The sequence below is a fragment of the Metopolophium dirhodum genome, chromosome 5 (assembly GCF_019925205.1).
Source record: "Metopolophium dirhodum isolate CAU chromosome 5, ASM1992520v1, whole genome shotgun sequence".
NCBI classification, from domain to species: domain Eukaryota; kingdom Metazoa; phylum Arthropoda; class Insecta; order Hemiptera; family Aphididae; genus Metopolophium; species Metopolophium dirhodum.
The window spans coordinates 33,643,104-33,657,411 of NC_083564.1; the positions used below are offsets into that span (position 1 = coordinate 33,643,104).

Below are 14,308 nucleotides of genomic sequence, written 5' to 3' on the forward strand. Positions count from 1 at the left end.
TCATGTCTATAATAGTATAATACATATTATCTAAGACATAGTTAAAACGAATTAATAAATTATCGATATACACTAAATTTAAATGAAAATAAACAAATTAAATATATTCCTTGACTTAGTAATTTAGTTGACACAAATATGTAAATACCTATACCATTACAGCTGCAGATGTGCAATAAAAATAAATATCAGGATGATTCGTCTAACAAAATGAATTGTTCGGAAATCTGATTTTAGCGGTTGGTGCTTTGTAGCGGTAATAATATATAACTGTGTCAAAAGTTCCTCCGAGCCCATATCAGTGTCAAAACAATGCCGACAACCGTCGAAAAACCGTCGATGGAATTCAATCTAATAGTATATGGGTTTAATACTATATGCTCCACTCAAAATCTCTTTATCGAATGTTACGAATTCGAAGAGACGCCTCTACCAAGTACAGATATTGTGAAGGGTGGTAGGTAATCGGTGAGTGGGCGGAAATGGGATAAACAAAAATTACGTTCGCATCTGACAATATAATTACCATCAAGTTAACCGCCATGATTACAATTTGCAAGAACTTGTAACGCTGCAGAGCAAGCTGTCGACATCGCTTTGCGTAAATCGAAAATCATTAATATTCACTCAAAACGCATAGGTTATACGTACAATATAATATAATATAATCGTGCGTAATACCACCGTTGATTATAAATTATAATTAACGGTAATACGCATTGAACGCCAGGGCCCAAGGGTTATTATATAATATATAATATATATGTATTATTTCGTGAGGCTGTGAGGGTGAATATGTATAATATTACTGGTGTACCAGTATACGTAGATCAGCACCTTACACGTTTGTATCAGACCTAAGTGGAAAAAAAGCACCCCTAGAGAAACCTACCACACAATAGATAAAGCTATAAAACAATGTGTTTTAAGCTTTTAGAAATTGCGTTTTGACCTCATTCCGACAATGCCACATTAATCAGGTATAAATATTTTGTGTAAATATAAAAAACAAAACGATGATAAATTCAACTCAGACAGATCCTTTTAGATTTTTCTAAATAAAAAAAAAATTGTATTTTTAATTTTTCTATTATTTTGAATACTATTATACAATTGCTGTAATATAAACTTCAAATCACCAAATACATAATATTATATATTTATAATCACAGAAACTATTTTTTCATTACTATCAAAAATCATATAAACTTAAGCATCTGTCTGGTTGACGTGCGAGAATGAGAAAAAATGTCCTTGTCAGAAAATCTAAACAATCTAAATGTCATGAAATAACTGATGGAGTTTTGTCTTGAATCCATTGTATAATATTTATATTTCATAACAAAAAATAACATAATGTCAAAGGTATTAGTATAAAACTCCACATCTATAATTACTTAAGAGGACGTTACACCTAGATTTGTTGTTTCCGTCGTAAAGTAGCAAGTTGTACGCTCAACAGAAAACGTTTAGCTTCGTTAGTCTAAAAATTAAAGTGAATTGACCTCTTATAAAATTTAAAGGTAAGATTTATTATCTAAGCAATCTCATTGGTTTTAATTATATTTTAATTTTGAAGTGAGTTGTGAGTATTTTAAAATTGTAAATTGTTTGTACATTTTAAAATACTCCTAAAGAGTGCCTAGATAATAATCTTACCTTTAAATTGTATAAGACTTCAATTCACTCTAATTTTTAAACAAACGGAGTTTACGTGTTCTGCTTAGCGTACAATTTGCTATGTTACGCACTTGTAAGACGGAGACAAAAAATATCGGTGTAACGTCCTCTTAAGTAATAACAACAATGACCTACGTTTTAATTGTATGCAATATACACATAATAATATAGTTGCTATATGCATTTAAATTTAGTTATTTTTTATCTATATAGAATATACTTTGAGATTTTTTTTAAATATTTTGTTAACAAAGTGTAGCGCAATAATAGGAGGTACGCCTGTGTTTTTAATCAAAATAGAAAAAACACAACTACATATTATGTTTTAATTATATTTTCAACTACCTCAAAAAAGGGTAAAAGGTAAATAATAACCAACATAACAATAAAAATCACGTTAAGTTTAAAGCAAATAAGTGTCTTTAACAAATGTACATGAAAAATAATATGAAAACAATTATGTTCCGTTGTATGTTTATTATTAATATAATAAAATTATGTGATAAGATACTATTAAAAATTAAAAAACGTAGTGTTGTTCAGTCGTTGTTCAGCCGGTCCACAAATATAACAAAGGACCCAATCAAATAATTACTCAGGGACCAGGGTTAGGACAACATTTTAATTTTTTTTTAATTATTATTCTAAGTTAAATTACCTTAATGGCTTAATTATATAAAAATTGTGTAATATTGTAATACTATTTATAAAGTTTAATTTTAACCAAAATATTCATATTGAACGATAAATGATATAAAACAATATTCAAACATGAATAAAAAAATGTATAAATACTACTTGGTTGTTAATTTTATCTTTGCGTATGTTGTAAATGATCTACCACCTGCAGTGGCGTCGGAGAAGGGGGGAGAGAGGGGGGCATTAACCCCTCAGATATAATTCAAGGAGGGCAAAAGTATATACTTTTGACACCCCGTCCCTACTACATTCAAGTTATAGGGTATACAGTCGTAAATTAGATACGTTTAATTTATACGTTTACGTATTCAAAATTGGTCTCAATACTAATCGATAATACATATTTAGATTTATTATTTTATTATTCTATATTTAGGTTTAGGAATAAAACTGGTAACATATAAAATGACTTATTTTTTTTTAAATTCATTCATCAAGTATAACATTTTTTACTGCAATATAAATATAGTAGAAGATTAAATGTTAATATAATATTAACTTGTTTATATTAAAATATTTGTGTCTACGGTATCTTGCTACTTTGATAGCTTGGTGTAGTATCTACATGTCTAAATATCCAATTTCCGGCTCATAATGTGTCTAAAGTAAATCCAAAACTGCATGTATATTCAAAGTTTTACACCCAAATTTACCTGAAGCATTGACGCCAGTAAAAAGTACTAAAAACCTTTAAAACTTAAATTCAAAAAGCCACTAAATCTAATCGTAATATCAAGCTGTGAGTAGTGACATGCAAATGAAACTATTATCCGAAAGAGATGTCAGTTGAGAATTGCTTTTAACACACATGAGTCATGACTCGTGAGTAATTTAATTACTATTGGTACATTTTATATAAAATACTATACCTCTTAATCTTTATATTCGACTTGTATACAATTTGGTTTTTGAATTGTGAAAAAAATCATATTGTTTGATTGTAAATTAAATTATATTTAAAAGTCACGGATCCGTTGCATATGGATATGGTGGGGTGATTGTGACAGTTCCAGTACTTATGTCATATATTTTTCGACTTAACGTCGTCACGTTAATTCGGACACATTATTTTAGATAATACATTACAATGCAGGCGGTATCTTTCATATTATATTTCACATTAATAGCTATGATAAACTAAAAGCTATTGTTATTATATTAGTCGTCATGACGACACACAGTTAAAATAGTTTTATATATAGAGTGAAAAAGCATACAAAATTAATATAGTATAGTTTGTTAAAGTATATTAGTACGACCTCCTTATACGTAACGTCTATATTGAAACGAAAATTTCAATATTTAACTAACCATATAATTTATAATTAGTACCAATACTAAAAACTTTTCATAAAATTAACCCATTTTTAATAATAATATTTTGATAGCGAGTAATGTAGGTTTAATATTAAACATTCTCTGTGAGTATAATATTATACATATTATACTCATGATAAAGAAAACATAATATGCCTAGATTAATTTAACGATGTTATATCATTATTAGTTATAAAACCAACTAACACTAGTACAACTTTACGAAGCTTTCTGATTATCTGTATAATAAATCGTTAAAATGGTAACCATTGAATATTCGAAATAAAAAGAGATTAATGTATAGTTAATACATTCATGACAATAGTCATACTTCAGTCAATATTGTTCAATGATTTACTTCTATACAATGAAATTAATTTTTTTTTGTCTCAAAAATTGAATTTTTAATGCGTCATAATAATGTCATGTGTTTTTATAATTTTATTGTACTGTAGTCTAAAATAATAATAAAAAAAACAGAAATATCATTTATAACTTATTCATAACTCATAAACATTATAATTAAATATAACGTAACATCGTATACAAGAGAAAATAATATAATCCCTTATTTTCTTCCCTTATAAGTTATAACTCATTAACAGTGTATTTATAATAAGAGGATGTCAGCGCACTATTTGTTTTCTCTCTCTGGCCCACGCGCAACATAGACAAAACGCATTTGCGCAGAATCGTTTTTCTATGTTTTTAAGTAATCTTAGAGTAAAATCACCCATTACAAAAAAGATAGAGAATAATATTTTTGAGGGAATGACATATCGATTTCTCGAAATATTGTTTCAAAACAATTAAAACATCATTTAAATTTGCAAAATTTTTTTGTTTATTTTGAAACTTGAATACAAAGTCAAATAACAATAAAATATAAAATCAATAAGTCATTCCCTCTAAAATATTATTATCTATCTTTTCTGTAATGGGTGATTTTACTCTAAGATTACTTGAAAACATAGAAAAAACGATTCTCCACAAATGTGTTTTGTCTATGTTGCGCATGGGTCTAAAAAGAGAGAAAACAAATAGTGCGCTGACATCCTCATAATATGCATTTGTTACAAATAACTTTCACATCGTGAACTAAAATGGTCTAACCAACTACTTATATCGCAAGTAATACACCCTAATGTTTCATCATGCAGCGCATAATATTATTCCAAGTTGATATTGCAGTTAATACCGGAAAATAAACCCTTGAAAGTGGTGTAGTTAAATAGCCTATTTAATGCGCCGTGTCATCATTATTAATATTAATATGTTATTGTCTGTAAAATACATTTAAAAAATAATATATCATTGGTACACGTCAGTAATTTTCTATTACCGGGAAAATAGACTCGATGGTTGTACAAACGCTGAGAGGAAAAAGCGTAGGAATCTTGTGGAAAGCGTGCATATCTAAATCCAATGGTCTATTTCGTACAGAAAGCTGGTAATATTTTCCATGTTTTGTTTTTTATATCAAATTGTATAATTTTATTGAAACAATACTATGTGTTTGATTTTTGAAAATAGTTATAAGTTAATTTTTAAATTTGAGTAGATTAATTATTATAACTAGGTATATCTAGGCAAAGATATCAAGTTATATTAATAATCCAAAATCAAAACGAAATACAATTTTACTCTATAAAAATGTTTATTTAATTGCTCATTAAAGTTTCCAAAATTGTTTTCATGTTTGAATTATAATAATACAATCGTTATGATTTTTATACCTATAAACCATGTAAAGGCACTTATAAAACAGAATTAAATTGTAATTAGTATAACACATTTCTAAATGCTCATAATAAAATACACCTATTTATTTAATTTTGGGCGTTACTAAAAATAATAAATATATATATATTTTTTTTAAACAGCTTTTATAATTTTACTGAACAATAGTCTGCTCAGCTTTATAAATTGTTAATAGTTATTGCATATGCCAACGGGTAGCATACGAGTATACTTATCTATCTATGTATTACACTTATTATGGATTTTCTAAATGTTACAAAATAATTCCTACCATAGATAGCAAATACTTATATTCACGGTAATATATTCATGTGATTTGTCTTTTATCTGATTGTCTTCCAAAGGTAATTCTTTTATATTTACCAACCTATATACTGTAAAATAATAATAATAACAATACCTACACCGAATGTATTAAATCATTTTACTAAAGTCTCGGAGAGCAAAATTCAAACAGATATATATTAAGTATAAATCGAACATATTCACGTGTAATGTTAAACATATTATAATAATATGTACATATTTGTTTTGTTTTTTATTTTGGTGCGTTGTCGAAAATTGGGAATATATTCTAACTATATTATACAACAATAGTGAGTACCTATATCATCTCTAATATATACATGCAACATCGGCATCTGAAATTCCGCTAGGGATTTGATATCGGAGGTTCAATAACCCTCCTGGGAACGCACGCGAGATCGTAACAATTCAGTGCCGGTCTCCTTGCTTCCTTATTGGATTACACGCGCGCTCGTGCCCCCGAGCACGAATATGCTTCAGCGTTCGGGCATTCAGTGACGCCATTACCACAATAATAGTCAAAAGAGAAAACAATTCTCATCTTGTTGGTGAATTCGACGTGACTCTAATATCATAATAATATCATCGTGCGTTGTATATTTATATATAGGTATATACGCATACAGTATACGTAGAGTTATTATTTACCATAATACGACTGTATTATGTTTAAAAGCGAGTGATGGACAACTGCACAAGATCTGTAACAGATAGGTATACTGAACTAGGCTATTTGTTTTAATATAGATACGTATTCCTCGGAGATTGTATTTTTCAAAACAAAAAATTAAAAATAGGTAGTTTATAAAAAATAAATACGTTAAAAATATTTTATAGGTGGTACGCGGTATGGCTCTTTGTATAATTATGAGTTCATAAAATGTGAACCGGCTGGCAGTATCGTCATAGAAAATAGTTTTTTATTTTAAATTAATTTTTCGTTGTACGTTATTTAGAATTAGAATGATTTGTATTTTAGATTTTGAGTGGAGTGATGATAACGATGTGTGAGTTTTTTGTGTCTGGAGAAACTTTTTAACTAGAAAAATATTTCAATTTTCTATTTTAATATTTTTCTGGTAGGAAAGTGAATCTAGATGGTACTTTGAGAGGGTCAAAAATAAAAAACTTAGTACTTTATACTTTATAAGTAGAATGATTTGAGGGCTTCTACCACCAACCACCTAGCCACCTCGCCACCCTTCACCATCACAATTTTTATCCGCTACTATAACCATCTGTAATTATAACCCCCCCCCCCTCCCCAATATATATACCTCACCACCCATTTGTCCACGTAACCTAAATTAGTTAACATCAATTTGCATAAATGTAATATTTACATAAATTTGCATAATTCAATATTTTATACAACATAACATTACATAATAATATTATAATATTATATACGCGCATGTGCAAAAGTACATGTGTGTTTATTTCAAACAAATAATATGAAATAATGTAAAATAATATAAAACGTATTCTTTAAAATATTATAAAACTCCATACGTACACAAAAACTATAAGTATATTATTTAGCCTTGAGTTCTACATACATGTGTTAACTTGCACATACACCCACGCACAAACTGTCTAAAAGACCCTCAGACCTTTTTCATTATCTGCAGCATTATATGTTTAATAAATAATAAGGATTCTTAATAACCCATCCTTGATAATGTTACGACTTGCACACAATCCTACATACAATAAATTGCTCACAATCTGCTCCACCAGTTAAAGGTGCATATTATATGTTTCAATTCAGTCAATATTGCGATGGAACCTCGGGGCTCAGTTTTAGGGCCTACCCTCTGGAATGTCACATACAACGATCTGTTAAAGACGAAGTGCCTCCCGGGGCGCATTTGGTCAGCTTCGCTGACGACCTACTGTAGTCTGAGTGGAAAAGACGGATGAACTCTTATAGGACTTCTTAAACCCTGTACTCGAGAACATAGACAGGTCGAGGCCTTCAGCTTGCACACGACAAGACTTAGGTAGTCATGCTAACCAAAAGATGAGCTCCTTGGCTCAGCATCGGGGGTTACCCAATAGCCCTCAGTAAACGTCTCAGATACTTGGGAGTTATACTCGACTCACGGCTCTCCTTCGGGAAACGAAGCTGATGCTTTTCTCGTAGCCGGAATGTCACCTTATCGCTACGATGAGGGACAGGATCAAGATCAAGGTGTCTCAGGATCCCTTACCTGGGTGACCCCCCCTCCTCCCACCAAATCCAGAATCAGGAAGGAAGAGAGGAAAACTACAATCAACGAGTGTCACAGGAGGTGGATCCTTTCCAAAAAGACTCCCTAGACCCACCGACTCATTCCCAACATCGCAAGATGGGAAATCTGAACGGTTCCGAGAGTCCCGTGGACGTAACACATGACCGGAGGACTGAGCGTCTGGCGGACGCCTAACATAAGGCTCGTTAGCGCCACAAGTTCAAATAGTACTTCGATTTTCAACTTTAGTAACATTCTCTTAACACTTTCTAGTGGTAAAATTAATATGGTTGGTGCATTTGAGAGATCAAAATTGAAAATCCTTAGAAGTGTTCAAACACGTAGGGAATAACAAAAAAAAAAAAAATTAAGGAAAAACAGAGCCAATATTTAAGTATTTCTAACTGACGTAATTTTATTTACTATATAACTATAATTAAATTTATCTTAACTTGTTAATTTTCCGTTGGGGTCATCAGTCACGGATAAATAATAATATATAGATAGGTATATAATTAATAGTTATTACTTTTTCAGCATTGGTTAGAAATTGGAATAAGATATATAATATTTATATTCGTTTATGGCTTTTGAGATTTTAATTTGGTAAGAAATAACAATGAAATCACCGAAAGCGGCGTTGCCGTATTAATATTATATTATAGTCTATACTCTATTGTCATAATAGCCGATAGGTTATATAGTAACACAGCGCGCAAGTAATATTAATATTAATAATATTCACAACGTCCTCGCTTATTAACACCATAGAACAATACAATATGGGTTAGGTTTAATATTATGTTTCTTTGTTGTCTCGTAAATCGAGATCGATAGTTTACGTGTTAAATTTCGATAGTACGGTTAAAATTGTGTTTTTCAACGGAAGTCTTTGCAAAACATTAAAAACATTGTTTACATTTTAAACATTAAAATATATTATATCACCCACACATACACTCCCACGCTTGTATAATACCTAAGTTTTTTTTTCTATTCTCAAAGGTTGTGTGAAAAAATAGTAAATATCCGATAGTCGTAATTGATTACGGAAACATCGATTTATTATGTGGTAACAAACATCGGTAGTTTGTGAAATGATAATATTGTTTTCATAACAAAATTGAAAACATTATTTCCTTATCAGTTATCATTGTCACACGACTTGTTGTTTATAAACATTGGACATTCGCCATTCGCGGGTTTTCGATTTTGGACACGATTTGCGAGAGTTAAAAACGAACCTCATCGGCAATATGGATTTCGAGGAATCATTCATCAACGCTCAGGATTTTGACAGCCTCGTCCAAGTGGTAGGATACGCGTGTTTTATCTATCGACTCGGGTCGTTGGATGGTCGTCGTTGTCGACATAATTATATTAAAATTTATAATATTAAACAAGATGATGGTTCGATTATATTACAGGAACAAGCACAGGAGATGAAAGAGAGCACTACGACGACTCCGCCTCCAGTGGCCAACAAACGGGGACGCAAGCCAGGAAAGAAGTCCAGCGACAAAGTGGACATCAGAGCCAAACTAGGTTAGGTTCTAACCTCTGTGTAACCTAAACGTTAGTCTTTGTTATATACTGTTTTTTTTTTTTTTCATACAACGTTAGAGAGGAGCCGTCAAAGCGCCCGGGAGTGTCGGGCAAGAAAGAAGTTACGCTACCAATATTTGGAAGAGTTGGTGACAGACCGCGAAAAGGCGGTTGTATCTCTGCGACAGGAACTGGATAAAGTATATTATTATTATTATTATAATTACTATTTTACATACATCATTGGTGTGAGTGTCTTGTAAAATAATTATTCATTAATTGTCACAGTACAGAATGTGGTGCGGTGAGGTTGATGAAGGCAGGATTCCAGAAGGTTTGCCAGGGCTCTTGGACGAATTGGGTGCTGTAAAACAAGAATCTGCAGGCGGTGTACTTATCATGTAACATTTCATTATTATTTTTTATTGTTTGTGCCATTGTTTCCATTACATAATATGGGTTTGTTTAATTTTTTTTAAAAGATTCTCAATGTATTATGTTTAAATGTTTATTATTACAAGTATATGATATTGTTTTGTTTACAAATATTTGATATTAACTAATAAAAAATATGATTTACTCATTTGCTGTTTTTTTTTTGAAGAGGACACCTTTAGGTGAACAATCTGATTACAACTGGCAAAACTGCAGGAATTTATGTCTTATGATTAAGTCACAATGTGACATACTTACATCATAGATATTAGTAATACTAATATTGTACTATGTTATGTAAATATTTCTATGTTATGATCTTATAAAATATGAACTATAAGCACTGTGTCAAATGTCAATGTCAATGTCATACTCCCAAATCACAATCATAAATCATAATAATAATAAATAATAATAATAATAGATAATAGGAAAATATGCAATGCTATCAAAATAAACTCATGGACTAAACGCATTTTTATTTTTTCCTATTTTCAAATTGTGGTTTCTTGATAACATGGCAATCACAATTTCACAAACCATATTATAGGTTTTTAAAATTTAACTTCAGAATAAAATGAATAAATAATTATTTATTTTTTAAAAGCTTCATGGTTTTGTAGTTAGTGTTCTATTCCATAGAATTACAATAGATAATATTGCCGCTATATACAAGAATATTTCAAAACTTGAAATCAAAATGAACAGCTTGAAAAATATGTTTAGACCTACGAAACCAATTTCTAAAAATGTTTCATTTAAACCAGACGAACTCATATCCAACAGTCAAAAGGTTAGTTTACAATATTTCAACTACTTACTCACTCTTTTCATTTACAAATATATAATAAACAAACACATTAATTGTACAGTTGATGTTGGAACTTGGTATTATCAGACAAAGTGCCAACGGATTATACCACTTACTGCCTCTTGCTCAGCGATCATTAGATAAATTGATTTTCATTATAAATAAAAATATGATGGATATTGGCGCTCAGAAGATTTCTATGCCCGTATTGATACACAGTAACTTGTGGAAGAAAACAGGTTTGTTGTACTCATTAGTTTTCATTAGTTTGAATAGAAGTACCAATACTATACATTCTAGCTGATAAATGTTGATGTTAGTACTAATTTTAATTTGCAAACTACCAAACTCTATAAAAAAATAAGTACCTATTAATATAACTGAGAAAGTGAGAACATTACTTGGTATTATATAATTGTCTTAATAGTGTATAAATTATATTATTCATATTCAATTCACAATATTGATGATAACAATTTTAAATAAAGACCAAAATGATTTAAATTTCTATTTTTCATTGAATATTACAGGTGCATTAGCCTGATTTTAATTGCTTCAAATTGTTACAAATTTAAACACACAAACATTTTATAAGTTATAGAAAAATAACAAGTAATTTATTTTTGTAATAAATTAAAAATGTCATGAACAGATAATTTTACTTAATACTGTATTGTATTGGTATACTATTGGTATATTTTTTCAAAACTATTGAATCCTTGAAATTTGCCATATATGTTTTTAGATACTTGGACTTGGACAATATCTATAATGTACTTATTAAATTTGATTTTACATTCTCAACTAGTCATAAAAATGTATATTTTTAACATTTGATTAATTTGTTTTAAGGTCGGTTAAACAAAAATATTGAAGATTTATACTTAGTGAATGATCGTAAAAGCAAAGAGTTCCTACTAAGTCCGGTAATACATATATATGATTAACTATATATTATATTAGTGATTTGCAATATATATTTGTACAGACTCATGAAGAGGTCGTTACTGATTTATTTAGTTCAGATCCTAAGACGTACAAGCAGTTACCTTTGATGCTGTATCAAGTTGGCACAAAATTCAGAGATGAGATTAGACCTAAATTGGGCATTATCAGATCCAAAGAGTTTCTTATGAAAGATTTATATTCATTTGATAGAGATCAAACAAGTGCTACATTTACGTACAACAAAGTTTGTGAAGCCTATGAAAAGATATTTAAGCACATTGGTGTTAAATTCATAAGAGGTAGAGGGAATATTGTAAATAAAATTATGCAAAACATTAATATTATGAATTTGGTTTTAGTTGAAGGTGCTTCAGGAATGATGGGCGGAAATCAATCCCATGAATTTCATTATCCGGCCGAAGTTGGAGACGATACATTATTACAGTGTAAGAAATGTGGTTTTGGAATGAACAAAGAAATGTCACCAGAGTCTGTCCAATGTCCAAAATGCTCTAGTACTGATATTAAATTTACAAAGGCTATCGAAGTAGGCCACACTTTTCACCTAGGTACATTTTATTCAAGCGCCTTGTCTGCCACATATTCGGACACAGACGGCACCATGAAACCTCCATATATGTGTAGCTATGGTTTGGGTGTTTCCCGAATAATCGGTGCATCTGTGGAATGTTTGAGCACACAAGATGTAATTCAATGGCCACGGTCAATATCTCCATATACCATTTGTATAATACCAGCCAAAGAAGGCAGTATCGAGGAAAACGCTTCTCTGAATAACATACACTCACTCTACAATCATTTTACTGAAATATTTGGAGATGATATTATTGTTGACGATCGAACCCATATGACTATTGGCAAGCGATTAGTTGAAGCAAAGAAATTAGGATTTCCATTTGTAGTCGTTATTGGAAAGAAAATAAACGAGACCCCTTCTTTGTATGAATTGTATGAAGCTAATACAAATAAATCAGAACATTATGAACTAAGTAATTTAATTAATTATTTAAAGCAACAATGTTTAGACAAAATATGAGTATTATTTAGTTTAAAGATACCTAATTACTATATTAGTTTTAGCAATAACTTGTGATAATTGTCTATTTTTTTTAAGTGCATAAACAATTTGTTTTATTTTATTTTATATGTTTATATAACTTAATCTAAATGGTACACTTCCATTTTGTACATTAATATTGGAAATTATGATATATTTTATTCAGATATGCAATAAGCAAGTTTTAAAACTTAAAACAAATAATAATTAAATATTTAAATAATAAAGGATATGAATAGTATTGAAAAATTCTATAAAAATGTATTTTTGTATTTCCAATAAATAATATGGTTTATTGAGCGGTTTGAGAGTAAATACATCTATTATCAATATTGTAAAAGAGAAGTTAAACTATGCCTATATAGAAGTCAATTTTCGATATTTTATTTACTAAACTCAATAATTCAAATTCCAAAAGTAAAATATCACAAGTTTTAGATCTAAATATTGGACATTGAAAATAAAATATCGAAAATCGACTTCTAGCCTAGATAAACTTCTCTTCAGTTTGTATAATAGGTGTTCATACTGTAATGTCACTCAATAAGCTATATTATTGGAAAAACCGAAACTAAGTTTCAATGTTTCACTAAAATTCGCATTTGTAATTAGTGTGGGTGCACTCCACTATTTATTTTATACACTGTCACTTACACTTATGATCACCTACTACACACATTTACACGACCCACATCCACACAAATAAAAAATTGCCTATATTGATCTCCTTAAAATCAGTCTGTATTCATACCCCTTAATATTACTCAAAACACACAAAATTAATACTTTATGTCTTTACCAAAATGTTTGGTGAATATGTTGACCGGTATCAATTGATTCAAGTACCACTGTTTGTGAACACACATTTCATGCATAAGTCAATATTCGACAAAATAGTTATGCAAATGTCAAAAATTGTTCAGCTTGTTAATATTCATTGGACACAGTCAACTTTAGTACTTTACAGTAACATGTATAATATGTTTTTTAAGAAAGAAAATTATTTTAATACATTAGAAATATTGTTGATGTCACAAATTATTCTGTTTTGCCTTTTTAGAGTAGTTTGTAAAATATTGGCCGAATAAAAAAAAAATTAATAAATAAACCAATGGAACTATGCAATTTGATTTTGTTAGTTTTTTTTTTATTCAAACAAAATAGTATATTTACAATCTGTAATATTTTATTGGTATACAATTAGTAAATTTGATATTGTGAGATTAATATAACAACATGAAAATCATGTGATTTAGGGGGCCCTCTGACTAGAGGGATTTTGTTAATTAAAAGAAAATTAACATAGATAAATTATATAAAAAAGAATCTAGTTAAGTAAAATGTTGCATAATATCATATGGCATTTTTAATTTCTAAATGCTTAGTGTGGTAATAAGTAAATGTTATTTATTATGAGCTTGAAATGTAAAGCATACAATTGAGGAAAAATCAAACTAGAAGAATATCTGTTTAACAATAAGATGGCAGAACAAC

General features: G+C 29.6%; 2 protein-coding genes across 2 annotated transcripts; both read left to right on the top strand.

The window, feature by feature from the left end:
• The first annotated feature begins 9,133 nt into the window (after positions 1–9,133).
• Positions 9,134–10,125, top strand: LOC132945029 (REPTOR-binding partner). The gene is made up of 4 exons (XM_061014640.1): positions 9,134–9,310; positions 9,425–9,542; positions 9,621–9,742; positions 9,831–10,125. Exons 1-4 carry the CDS (start codon positions 9,254–9,256, stop codon positions 9,945–9,947), a joined length of 414 nt encoding a protein of 137 aa, XP_060870623.1. The 5' UTR covers positions 9,134–9,253; the 3' UTR covers positions 9,948–10,125.
• Positions 10,126–10,507: 382 nt separating this feature from the next.
• Positions 10,508–13,939, top strand: LOC132944324 (probable proline--tRNA ligase, mitochondrial). Its single transcript, XM_061013606.1, has 5 exons — positions 10,508–10,770; positions 10,850–11,027; positions 11,641–11,714; positions 11,777–12,035; positions 12,096–13,939. The coding sequence occupies exons 1-5, from the start codon at positions 10,678–10,680 to the stop codon at positions 12,791–12,793; spliced, it is 1,302 nt and encodes a 433-aa protein (XP_060869589.1). The 5' UTR covers positions 10,508–10,677; the 3' UTR covers positions 12,794–13,939.
• The last annotated feature ends 369 nt before the right edge of the window (positions 13,940–14,308 follow it).

Bases quoted from the DNA above. Each gene is read 5' to 3' on its own strand.
- LOC132944324 (XM_061013606.1), top strand. From the start codon at position 10,678: ATGAACAGCTTGAAAAATATGTTTAGACCTACGAAACCAATTTCTAAA. The intron at 10,771-10,849 runs GTTAGTTTACAA...TTAATTGTACAG, and splicing joins TCATATCCAACAGTCAAAAG to TTGATGTTGGAACTTGGTAT. The intron at 11,028-11,640 runs GTTTGTTGTACT...ATTTGTTTTAAG, and splicing joins TAACTTGTGGAAGAAAACAG to GTCGGTTAAACAAAAATATT.
- LOC132945029 (XM_061014640.1), top strand. From the start codon at position 9,254: ATGGATTTCGAGGAATCATTCATCAACGCTCAGGATTTTGACAGCCTC. The intron at 9,311-9,424 runs GTAGGATACGCG...ATTATATTACAG, and splicing joins TTGACAGCCTCGTCCAAGTG to GAACAAGCACAGGAGATGAA. The intron at 9,543-9,620 runs GTTAGGTTCTAA...ATACAACGTTAG, and splicing joins GGACATCAGAGCCAAACTAG to AGAGGAGCCGTCAAAGCGCC.